The sequence below is a fragment of the Cervus elaphus genome, chromosome 7 (assembly GCF_910594005.1).
Source record: "Cervus elaphus chromosome 7, mCerEla1.1, whole genome shotgun sequence".
Taxonomy (NCBI): Eukaryota; Metazoa; Chordata; class Mammalia; order Artiodactyla; family Cervidae; genus Cervus; species Cervus elaphus.
The window spans coordinates 9,168,884-9,180,900 of NC_057821.1; the positions used below are offsets into that span (position 1 = coordinate 9,168,884).

General features: G+C 63.1%; 1 protein-coding gene across 1 annotated transcript in view; it reads left to right on the top strand.

The window, feature by feature from the left end:
• ITPR3 (inositol 1,4,5-trisphosphate receptor type 3) overlaps window positions 1-11,174 on the top strand; it is a 68,106-nt gene extending 56,932 nt beyond the window's left edge. The window contains exons 40-58 of the mRNA XM_043907193.1: window positions 114-288; window positions 443-627; window positions 1,028-1,228; window positions 1,373-1,483; window positions 1,943-2,038; window positions 2,160-2,261; window positions 2,339-2,425; window positions 2,922-3,032; window positions 3,143-3,335; window positions 3,557-3,682; window positions 4,071-4,243; window positions 5,084-5,248; window positions 5,902-6,094; window positions 6,546-6,650; window positions 6,738-6,865; window positions 7,529-7,694; window positions 8,266-8,426; window positions 9,656-9,817; window positions 10,398-11,174. Of these exons, the coding sequence (XP_043763128.1) occupies window positions 114-288; window positions 443-627; window positions 1,028-1,228; window positions 1,373-1,483; window positions 1,943-2,038; window positions 2,160-2,261; window positions 2,339-2,425; window positions 2,922-3,032; window positions 3,143-3,335; window positions 3,557-3,682; window positions 4,071-4,243; window positions 5,084-5,248; window positions 5,902-6,094; window positions 6,546-6,650; window positions 6,738-6,865; window positions 7,529-7,694; window positions 8,266-8,426; window positions 9,656-9,817; window positions 10,398-10,466 (2,709 nt within the window). The 3' untranslated portion in view covers window positions 10,467-11,174. The remainder of the gene's footprint in view (window positions 1-113; window positions 289-442; window positions 628-1,027; window positions 1,229-1,372; window positions 1,484-1,942; window positions 2,039-2,159; window positions 2,262-2,338; window positions 2,426-2,921; window positions 3,033-3,142; window positions 3,336-3,556; window positions 3,683-4,070; window positions 4,244-5,083; window positions 5,249-5,901; window positions 6,095-6,545; window positions 6,651-6,737; window positions 6,866-7,528; window positions 7,695-8,265; window positions 8,427-9,655; window positions 9,818-10,397) is intronic.
• Window positions 11,175-12,017: the final 843 nt, after the last annotated feature.

Sequence of the window (12,017 nt, forward strand, 5' to 3'; positions counted from 1 at the left end):
AGAGCGTCTCTGTCTCCCCGCCTTGACCCTGCAGCACAGGAGGGAGCCTCCCGGGACCTCACCCAGGCCCAGTGCTAAGGCGCCCTGTCCCTCCATCTCCCCGTTCACCCCAGAAATCCTTCTACAACCTGATGACGAGCGACAAGAAGTCAGAGCGCTTCTTCAAGGTGCTGCACGACCGCATGAAGCGGGCCCAGCAGGAGACCAAGTCCACGGTGGCCGTCAACATGAGCGACCTGGGCAGCCAGCCCCGTGAGGACCGTGAGCAGGCAGACCCCACCTCCAAAGGTCAGGCTCAGGGGGGTGAATGATGGGCCCCAGGGATGCAGACTGGGGCGGGAGGCAAGGTGGGTGGGCCGAGTTGTGAGCGTGGGAACGGAGGGTGAGGGCGAGGGCGTGAGAGCTCCCAGCAGCCCCAGCCTCACCAGGCCTCACCCCGCAGGCCGCGTGGCCTCCTTCTCGATGCCCAGCTCCTCTTCACGCTATGCGTTGGGCCCCAGCCTGCTCCGGGGCCACGAGGTGGGCGAACGCGTGCAGAGCAACGAGATGGGCACATCCGTGCTCATCATGCAGCCCATACTGCGCTTTCTGCAGCTGCTGTGCGAGAACCACAACCGGGACCTGCAGGTGAGGCCCCGCCCCTACGCCCCTACGCCCCGCCCCACCCGGGCTCCGCCCCGCCCCGCGCCCCGCCCTTCCCCACGCCCCGCCCACTTCACTCTCCGCCCCACCATGCCCCGGGGTTCCGCCCCGCCCCTATGCCCCGCCCGCCCCACCCCGCCCCGGGCTCCGCCCCTCACCTCCCCTACACCCGCCCCCTCCCCGCGCCCCGCCCACTTCACACCCCGCCCCACCTCCCGAAACCTACCCCTACTCTGCGCCGCCCCGCGTCAGCCTGGGCACCACGGTATGTGGCTCCGAGGCCGGCGAGGCCCCCATCCCTGCCGCCCACATGATCATGGTCCCCAGGCGGGCCCTCCCTCCATGCTGAAGCGCTGCCATTCGCACCCCTCCCCATACTCTGCAGAACTTCCTGCGCTGCCAGAACAATAAGACAAACTACAACCTGGTGTGCGAGACGCTGCAGTTCCTGGACATCATGTGCGGCAGCACCACGGGCGGCCTGGGGCTCCTGGGGCTCTACATCAACGAGGACAACGTGGGCCTCGTCATCCAGACCCTGGAGACCCTCACCGAGTACTGCCAGGGCCCCTGCCACGAGAACCAGGTGAGCCATGGAGCCGCGTGTGGTTGCGCGGACGTGGGGGAGGACGGAGCAGGCCCGGCAGGGCCCAGTCCCAAGCCCTTGGAGCTGCCATGGGCTCTGAGAGGCCCAGGGCCCCGTGTCATCCTCACCCCTCCCTCCCACCAGACCTGCATCGTGACGCACGAGTCCAATGGCATAGACATCATCACCGCGCTGATTCTCAATGACATCAGCCCCCTATGCAAGTACCGTATGGACCTGGTGCTGCAACTCAAGGTGGGGCCCGGGGCAGCCCACGTGAGCATGCGTAGGTGTGCCTGTGATGTGTGTGTGGAGTGTGCATGCTGGTATGTGATCTTAGCATTCTGTATATGGGTGCCGTGTGGATATCATGTGTGTAAGCATGGGTGATGTGCAGGTGTGTGATATACACGTTTATTGTGCATACGAGTGCGTGTGTAAGCAAACATGCTGGATGTACACTTGCTCTAGAAGCGGACATGCTCTGGGTTTTTCCGAGGGCGTCCGTGTCCATGTCTGCTACAGCAGGTGGGCGTGGGTGTGCTTACCACAGAGTGGGGGAAGGTGGGTTGGATACACAGCACCCTTCTCAGCAAGCCCTGGGGGTCAGTGGGGAACAAGAAGGCCTTGAGACTTGTGGGCAAAGAGACTGTTACAGAGTGGTCAGTGAAGGGGTTGGGGGCCCTCAGACTGTGGCCTGTCTCCCCACCCCAGGACAATGCCTCCAAGCTGCTCCTGGCTCTGATGGAGAGCCGGCACGACAGTGAAAACGCCGAGCGCATCCTCATCAGCCTGCGGCCCCAGGAGCTGGTGAGGCTGGGCTGGGGGTCAGGTGGGGCGGTGGCCCAGGTGGGTGTGCTGGGCGGGCGGTCAGGGCCCAGCCCTCCCTGCGCCCCAGGAAGAGGGCACTCAGCAGGCTCTGCCCTGCCAGGTGGACGTCATCAAGAAGGCCTACCTGCAGGAAGAGGAGCGTGAGAACTCAGACGTGAGCCCCCGTGAAGTGGGCCACAACATCTACATCCTGGCGCTGCAGGTACCAGCCCCACCCCCCGAGCCCTGGCAGGTGGACACGCCCCTCGACCGCTCCCCATGACTCTGCTGCCCTCCCAGCTCTCCAGGCACAACAAGCAGCTGCAGCACCTGCTGAAGCCTGTGAAGCGCATCCAAGAGGAGGAGGCTGAGGGCATCTCTTCCATGGTGGGGGCCCAGAGGACAGTGCTGGGCGTGGGGCGTGGCTAATGCTGAGCCGGGGCGGGACTTACGTTTAGGGGCGGGGTTAGGCGGGAAATTGGCTGGGATAGTATCTGGGGGTGAGGCTAGGGGTTGAGGGTGGGGCTGAGGGCAAAGCGGAGACCTCGGAGACCTCAGAGCCCGGCTGGAATCTGGAATGGGGGCGGGGCGGGGGAGGGGGTGCAGGCTGAGAACCCATGGGAGCAGCCCTGATCCGGATGTAACCGAACAGCAGAGTGGGGACAAGGCTGCAGCCTGGTTCTGGGGCGGGTCTGGAAGCCTAGAGCAGGGCCTCAGGGTGCACCTGGGCAGGGTTGTGGAGGGCCCTGACTGTCCTGCAGGAGTCTCCCCTTTGGGGCTTGATCAGGTCTAGCTGGGGGTCACTCACCGCGGTGTAGCTCAGGGCAGGGCTCAGTCCTGGAGGCGGGGGCTGCCAGGCCTGACCCGGGCACCCCCACCCCAGCTCAGCCTCAACAACAAGCAGCTGTCACAGATGCTCAAGTCCTCAGCCCCGGTGCAGGAGCAGGAGGAGGACCCGCTGGCCTACTATGAGAACCACACATCCCAGATAGAGGTGGGGCCCGAAGGACCCTGGCCGTAATGAGGGCGGGGCCGCCAGCGAGGGCGGGTCGTGGTGAGGGCGGGGCCGAGACTCGGGGCTGACCGGGCACCGTGTCTGTCCAGATCGTGCGGCAGGACCGCAGCATGGAGCAGATCGTGTTCCCCGTGCCCGGCATCTGCCAGTTCCTGACGGAGGAGACCAAGCACCGGCTCTTCACCACGACCGAGCAGGATGAGCAGGGCAGCAAAGTGAGCGACTTCTTCGACCAGTCCTCCTTCCTGCACAACGAGATGGAGTGGCAGCGCAAGCTCCGCAGTGAGGACCCGCGGGCGGGCGGGCGGGCAGGCGGGATGAACTGGGCTGGAGCTGCTCACTGATGCCCCTGACGCCTCCCTCACCTGCTGGTGAGGGCCCCACCGCCCCCCTAAGGAGGGCCCCGATCATGTTTTCCTCCTTGAGGCTGGTGGCCCCCTGCATGGGGTGGGCAGATGATATTAACCAAGGACTCCCCCTTCCCCTACCCCCGCCTCTCCCAGGCATGCCACTCATCTACTGGTTCTCCCGCCGCATGACCCTCTGGGGCAGCATCTCCTTCAACCTGGCAGTTTTTATCAACATCATTATCGCCTTTTTCTACCCCTATGTGGAGGGTGCATCCACAGGTGAGGACACAGGGCTGGCAGTCAGGGGGCCCTGAGTCTTCCATGCTCCCTCTCCTCTGATGTGAGCAGGGGCTTGGGGCCAGCCAGGCTCCAAGGGAACTGGGTGCAGCATGGGGAGCAATGCCCTCTGGGTTCTGCACCTCATCAGGGGGGCAGACAGGGCCCATGCTCTCTGTAGACAGTGCACACACATGTAAGGCAGAGAACAGTTGGTAGCAGCAGCTGGAGGTGGTAGCAACACCTTCTCCAGATGCAGGTGTGATGGGCGGAGCCCTGCAGCCAGGCGACCGACTTACAGGGAAGGCTCCTGGAAAGGGGGAGGCTTCTTGGGGTCTGTGGGGTGGGTGGGCTTGAGTGAGCCGCCCTGTCTCTGCTCCTGGGCCCCCAGGAGTGCTGGGCTCCCCACTCATCTCGCTGCTCTTCTGGATCCTCATCTGCTTCTCCATCGCGGCCCTGTTCACCAAGCGCTACAGCATCCGCCCCCTCATCGTGGCGCTCATCCTGCGCTCCATCTACTACCTGGGCATTGGGCCCACGCTCAACATCCTGGGTGCCCTTAACGTGAGTGCCAGAGGACCCCAGCCCCCACCCCTCAGGGTTCATCACGCAGTCGGACCTGAAGCGGGCCTGCCTCCCACCGGCCCCTGCTCTGCCCCATCCCTCGGTCCCTGCGCCGGGATCATTACAGACCTGAGGTTGGGACCACTCTGTGTCTCCTCCATCCTCCTGGACAGCTCAGGGCAGCAGACAGTCGGAGCCAGCCAGCCAGGAGCCACTTTGGAGCCCCAGCTTCAGGGCTGCTGGGTACCCGGTGTTGTGCACTGCCCGAAGGCACATTGAGGACATCAAAGATTTATGTGTTATGACAGTTTCCTGACAGATAGAAGTAAAGTGCCTCAAGCAAGTGGGGGTACCTTTTCGTAACTTAATCATCATTACGGCCAAGGGTGTTCTTCTCTGACCTGTTCTCCTTTTCTTGCATCTTACTTTCTTTCTGGTGGCTCAAACGATGAAGAATCCGCCTGCAATGCAGGAGACCTGGGTTCGATCCCTGGGTCAGGAAACTCCCCTGGAGAAGGGAATGGCAACCCACTCCAGTATTCTTGCCTGGAGAATCCCATGGACAGAGGAGCTGGTGGTGGTCTACAGTCTATGGGGTTGCAAAGAGTCCAACACGACTGAGCGATTAACACTCACTTTTCACTTCTTCCTGAAGCTGGGGTCCCCCAGGGGCCTTCCACTATTCTGTCCCAGAAGCATTTCAGGGAGCCATGTCTGCCATGCTGAGCAAGACCAGCTTGGACCCACTCTCCTGAAGACCTGCTCTGGGCCCGGCCCCAGGAGGGGGGGTTCAGGGTGGGAGCTAGGGTGCTGACCCCCATGCCCTGCACTTGCCCACAGCTGACCAACAAGATCGTGTTCGTGGTGAGCTTCGTGGGCAACCGTGGCACCTTCATCCGGGGCTACAAGGCCATGGTCATGGACATGGAGTTCCTGTATCACGTGGGGTACATCCTGACGAGCGTCTTGGGCCTCTTCGCCCACGAGCTCTTCTATAGCATCCTGGTGAGGCCCGGTGCGGGTGGGGCCGGGCAGGGAGGAGGGGCGGCTGGGGCTTCCTGCCGGTTGCTGGCCGTTCCCCAGGACCAGGCCTCTTGCTGCTGGGTTGGGAGGAGAGGATTTCCAGTGTCCTCGTCTGCTGGACCCAGCCTGGCCTTCAAAACCCTGATGGCTCCTCATGGTCCCGTCTCCCTTGTACAGTGGGGGTTCAAGCCTGGACTCTGGAGCCAGACCATCTGGGTTTGCATCCCAGTGTGGCCCCTCCTAGCTGTGTAACCTTGGGCAGGTTTCTTAACTGCCCATGCCTTGGTTTCCCCATCTATAAAATGGATCATTAACAGCACCTGTCTTCCAGAATAGTTGTGAGGAAGAAGTGAGCTGCTGCACGACAGTCTTGTAGAGTGTCCTCGCAGGTAGTGAGCACGCTGTGAGAGCTAGCCATCTTTCTCCGGCTGCATTTGATGCTCATTCCACCCTCATGCTTTCCCCCGGGCCCCTTCTTGGGCTTTAGGACTCCAGGCTCCCCAGAGATGTCTCCCGTGATGGGCCCGTGGGCCTGGTTCCACCCGCCTAAGCACAGACCTCTCTGGGGGGATGTGGGACCCAGTGGGAAGCAGGCAGCCTGTGGGTCCAGCGGTGTCCTCATTTCTGCCCCACAGCTCTTTGACCTCATCTACCGCGAAGAGACACTGTTCAACGTCATCAAGAGTGTGACCCGCAACGGCCGCTCCATCCTGCTGACCGCCCTGCTGGCCCTCATCCTGGTCTACCTCTTCTCCATCGTCGGCTTCCTCTTCCTCAAGGATGACTTCATCCTTGAGGTGGACCGGCTGCCCAGCAACCACTCCAGAGGTATGGGGCGCCTCTCCCGGGTCGGGTGTGGGGATGAGAGGCCTGCACAAGCGGAGCGCTTATCCCGCCAGCCCCGCTGTTTCTCTTCTTGGGTTCTGGGTGGGGTCTTAACTCACACCAACCTGCCTCCCTCTTCCCTGGGACAGACTGTGGGGGGTGGGAGCGGCTTGAGTCACTCTGGTTTGCAGACCGTCTGGTTCAGGTTAAACTTGGTACTTGTGGGAGCTGCCCATGTGCCAGGGCTGGGGATGCAGAGCCCCTTCCCTGTCCTTGGAGCACAGCCTGGCAGGGGCAGGTACATGTAGACCCTTCACATGTAGACCCTTCCCCGACAGTGGGGAGCTGGTAGCATCAGGGCAGGCTTCCTGGAGGAGGTGATGCTGGTGTCAGAACTAGGGACATGATGAGGCCAGGTCCTTGGACCTCCTGACCTTGACCCTGTCCCCTCCAGACAACCCCCTGGGGATGCCACACGGAGCTGCCACATTTGTGAACACGTGCAGTGGGGACAACGTGGACTGTGTCTCAGGAGTCTCCGTGCCTGAGGTCCTGGCAGGTGAGGGCAGTGTGTCTCAGGAGTCGGGTGCAGTGGGGGTGGAAGCACCTGGCCTGGCCAGGGTCTGAGCATGTGCCCCACTTGTAGAGGACGAGGAGCCAGACAGCACGGAGCGGGCCTGTGACACGCTGCTCATGTGCATCGTCACCGTCATGAACCACGGGCTGCGCAACGGCGGCGGCGTGGGGGACATCCTGCGCAAGCCCTCCAAAGACGTGAGTGCCCCGGCCCCGCCCTTGGCCCAGGGGGCTGGCCCGCCCCCAGGTCACGGCCAGCAGGGCAGCCCGGTCCGCCCCCTTCACGTCCCCGCCCCGCTGTGTGCCCCCTGCTCCCGGGCAGTTACGGGGTAGCTGTGCTCAGGGTGGATGCTCTGAGGGAAGACCTTGGCACCCAGCTTTCTCAGGCTGGGAAAGCCGTGAGTCAGACAGCGGGCGGGTCCCGGGCCGCAGGGCTCCGTCTGGGGGGGCTGGGCCCCGTTCTGCAGCCAAGGCGGCTGGGCGGGGAAGAGGCCTCGGGGTTTGGCCTAGCGTGTGCAGGCAGCCAGGATAATAGTCTGTCCCCAGTGGCACGAGGGTGAGAAGCTGCTCCTTGGCCAGGGGTCCCCTAGAATGAGTGAGATCACGTGTCCTGAGGGCAGCAGGGTTCAGAGCCACCCGTCCCCTCCCCAGTGGTCAGGGGTGGGCACAGCCGAGGCCTGGCCCCCCACGCCAGACTCCTCCCCGAGGGCCTCTTCCTGGCCGCTGAGTCCCTGTCCTCGCACGTGGCCTCTGGTGGCGATTTTGGCTCTGTGCAGTGAGGCGGGTCCTCTCCACCGTCTTCGGGGCCTTCGCGCTCTTCTGGGAGCTGCTGGGCCCAGCCTCCCTGCGTCCCTCCTGTAGGAGTCTCTCTTCCCCGCCCGAGTGGTCTACGACCTCCTGTTTTTCTTCATCGTCATCATCATCGTGCTGAACCTCATCTTTGGGGTGATCATCGACACCTTTGCTGACTTGCGCAGCGAGAAGCAGAAGAAAGAAGAGATTCTCAAGACCACGTGCTTCATCTGCGGTGAGGCTGGGCTCCCGCCGGGAGGCCTTAATCCGTCCTTCCTCGGTCCTGTGGCCCCAGGGAGTCCTGCGTTGGGCCGGCGGCTTGGTGACTGTTCGCTTATCCCAGAACTGGGGGGATCAGAGCCCTGCCCGAGTGTGGAGTCATCGAGGGAGCAGGGAGGGGCCTCGGAAACCCTTCCTTTAAATTCTGGGTCTCAGATGAGGAAGCGAGCCTGGCCTCGGTCTGGGGCCTTTCTACCCCCACCAACCCATATGAAGGGCAGGTCCTCTCCTGGCCCCTGTGGGTGAAGGAGCAGGGTCCCCTGTGGGACCAGGCCCCTCGTCAAGCCCTTCCCACGCCCCCGACCCTGGGGTCCCGGCATCTGTAGGGTCCCCACGGCGCTGTGGCAGGGCAGGGGCTGCTGCTTTAAATGGAAGTGACCTCAGTGGCTCAGAGCAGGCTGTTGCCCGCCCTCATCAGCATGTTCAGCCCAAGAACAGTGCCCCTGCTGCGTCAGGAGGCCCTGCCCGCCCACCGGGGCTCTCGGAGGTAGGGAGCCCGCCTTCACGGCCGCCCTCTGCCTCCCCAGGTCTGGAGAGGGACAAGTTTGACAACAAGACCGTGTCGTTTGAGGAGCACATCAAGTTCGAGCACAACATGTGGAACTATCTGTACTTCATCGTGCTGGTCCGCGTGAAGAACAAGACCGACTACACGGGGCCGGAGAGCTACGTGGCCCAGATGATCAAGGTGAGGGCCTGGGGGGCGAGGGGCAGGGTGGGGACGGCTGTGGGCCCTCGTTCAGAGGCAGCAGGGGGCGGGGAGCAGCTGGAGCTGGCTAGTCCGGAGCCCCCCAGCCCCTCTGTGCTGCAGAGGGGGGCCTCTGGAAAAAGTCCCCCGAGGGTGCAGGTGGTGTCTGGGGCCTGTGGACGCCCGGTGCCAGGTGACCCTGCTTGTGGCCCTTTCTGAGGGGCCTTTTCTGTCGGGGGCGAGAGGGAGGGCGGCTTCCTGAAGCCTGGGTGGTCGCAGGCCGCGAGGGCGCCTGGATGAGCTTCACAGTGTCAGACTCAGGAGACTCAGCCATCACTCCTGTTCAGTGTAGTCATGAGTGAGTGAAGGTCTGGAGGGTAAAGTCCACCGGCCATGAGGCAGGGCGTCTTCAGATTGCCGCACACAGTGTGCGTGTTTCAGCCTAGTCCCAGTCTCTGCGACCCCACAGACTGCAGCCCCCAGGCCCCTCTGTCCGTGGGCTTCTCCAGGCAAGAATACTGGAGTGGGTTGCCGTGCCTGCCTCCAGGGGATCTTCCCGACCCGGGGATCAAACCCACGTCTCTTTAGGTCTCCTATATTGGCAGGTGGGTTCTTTACCCCCGGTGTCACCTGGGGAGCCCACACAGCAGAGGTTGCAGCCTCTAAAAGGAAAGAAAATAACTCGGGAGGGGCTTCTGTACGTGTTTTGAGCCTGTATTTGGACCGGTCTTGAGTGCAGGTGTGTCTGTTGGCCTGAGAATTCAGCTTGCAACAGGTGCCCCCCCAACTCTGCCTCTTAGTCTTGGGAAGTGCGGCTTCGCCTGAGTGTCAGAGGCCACTGCCCCCCGCAGAGCCCACCCCTCAACGTCCCATCTGCCTGACTCGTGCCTTTCTGGGGTGTGGGGCCCGCTGGCGGGGCGGGGCGGGAGGAAGGAAGGAAGGAGAGATGGGCCTGACCTCCGCCTCGCAGGGTGTGAGGAGTAAACATGATCCCAGTGATGCAGCAGGAGGAGACACAGGCTGGCGGAAGTCGGCCTGTCTCAGCGCGTGCCCCGCCCGCACAGGGTCACTCTGGCCCCGGGGGCAGGACCCGGGTCAATTCAGGTTTTCCCAAGACACGTCCCTGGGGGGTAATTTGGCCACGGGTGTGGCAGCAGGCTTCCCCCACATGACTGCTTTTCTAGAGGCCTTCTTGGGCTGGGCGTTCACCCCATGGGGATGTTTTTCAGAACAAGAACCTGGACTGGTTCCCCCGGATGCGGGCCATGTCCCTGGTGAGCAGTGAGGGGGAGGGGGAGCAGAACGAGATCCGCACCCTCCAGGACAAGCTCAGCGCCACCATGAAGCTGGTGTCCCACCTCACCGCCCAGCTCAACGAGCTCAAGGAGCAGGTGCGCCCCCCACGTCCTGGCCCCTGCTGGCAGCCCCCGCTGTGCCTGAGGTCCCAGCCTGCCTGCCTGGGGGTGGGGAGGGTGGTGGGGCCTTTCTGCTTCCTCTGCCCCCTTCCTGCTGGTCCTTCCTCTTGGGTCTGGGGTGGAAGACCCTGTGGAGAGCTGGGTGGAGGGGAGACGAGAGGGAGGTGGCCCCTCCCCCCATGCCCCTGAAGGGCAGTCTGGCAGGGCTGAGCGTGACCTCGTGCAGGTGTGGGGCCTCTCTCGTGTGCCCCCTCACCCCCAACCTGCAGCTGCTAGACTCTGGCCCAGGCGCTGACGGGTGATGGGGAAGTCAGGGCCTCCTTCCACTTCTCAACACCCACTCTTGCCCAGAGCGTCCCCTGCGCCATCTGGCAGTGACTAAATACAGTCAGGCGGCCCCTTTTAGGTAGGGCACTCTCCCAGCTGCACCAAATCAGTGGTTTGTGACACGCTAATTGAGGACCAGGGTTTGGGGTTGACGGCCCTGCAGCAAGGGCCGCGGGGAGGGTGGGCTCTGGGCGGCCTGACCCGACCGCTGGCGTTTGTTTAAACCCAGATGACGGAGCAGAGGAAACGCAGGCAGCGCCTGGGCTTCGTGGATGTGCAGAACTGCATGAGCCGCTGAGCCGCCACAGGAGGCCTGCTGGCCGCACGGACACTGGCCACCCCTTCAGGCTAGGCGCCCACCCAGCCGCCGGAACCCACTTGGCAAGACCCCCCAGGCCAGCCTGGAGGGGAAGCTACAGAGCGGACAGCCCTGCCCAGACCGAGCCCCTAGAACTCAAACTCGCTGGGCCTCGCTCACCTTAGTGCCTTAGAGGAAGTCCGTCCTCACACAGGACTGTTGCTTGGTCCCTTAAAGCAGTAACTGACATTGCTTCGTATTCCTCCTGGTGGGTGATCAGGAGTGGGGTCTCCTCTGTACTCCAAGCACTACGTTTTGGTCACTGCCGCCTCTGGCGGGGCGCAGTGATGCTGTTGCTAGTGATTTTAGGGCTTTGTTATTTAACTTATTCATGGTGCCTGCTCGGCCCTTCCCCGGGCTGCGCCCCTCCCCCGGGCCCCAGACCTGCTGTAGACCGTGTAGACCTCAGTGTCCGAGGCCGGGCCAGCCTCGTGGGCAGCCCCAGGAGGACGGGAGACTGCAGCGTGGAGCCTTGCTCCTCCTGGGGGCAGGCACACGCCCGGGGGACGGGCTGGGGCGTGTCAGGAGGGGCTGGTTTTCACTGCCTGTTTGCTCCTTTTGGTGTGATGTTTTACAAATCCTTTGGCCCGAGAACTAATACGTTAATTGCCTTAAATAAATTAATAAATCTAGTCCATTAGAAAAGGATGCTGGCTCCCGTGCTGCTTGGGGGCTGGGCTGTGGGAACACAGTGCTGGCGCAGGGCAGTCTGAGCCCTGCCTGCTGGCCTGGCCTCACCATGCACTTGGGAGATGCTGAGTGCCGTCCTGTCAGCGATTCCAGGGCAGAATGCACCGCAGTATAACTGGTTTCTGTCATCATCCTATGTATTTTATTTTATGCAAAACACAGTGAGGAGTCCAGGTACAGACGAGGTTGAGAACCCACTTCCACTTCCCAACAAGAGGTGCTGTCGGCCCTGCCAACCCCTCCTCTCAGCTCTGTTCTTGACAAGAAAGCTCAAGTGGGACCGTGACCGTCCACGGGTGAGCGCTGAGGCTCTGTGGAGCAACGAGGTGACCCTGCGGTGTCCCCGCCGGGGCCTGCCCCCAGTGTTGAGCCGACTCGAGCCAAGGCCCCACCCGGCCCGCCGGCTGCTCTGCCCCGCCCCTCGGGCCGACCTGGGACACGCTGCTCCGTGAGGTCGGGCAGAGGGCCGAGCAGGCTTTCCGCAGCCCTCTGCCACAGAGCGCCGCCGCTCTGTTGGCGGCGGGACAGGATGCCTTCTTTGCTGCCTGCTGCTATGTTTGGCTTTCCCCCAGGAGCGCCTACAACAAACGGGAGCCCGAGACTTTGCCAGGAGCCAGGCAGACCCCCGCTGGCAGGTGGGGCCCCGTGGCCGCGCAGGAAGCACCTTGCCCAGAGGCCCTGTCACCTTCCCCTCTCGGGCCCAGACGCAGACCCGCGCTTCCTCTCCCAGGGACTCCAAGCCTGGCCGGTGGGCGGGCGGATGCTCGACCTGCATCCCTTCTCAGGCCGCAGCTTTCTTTA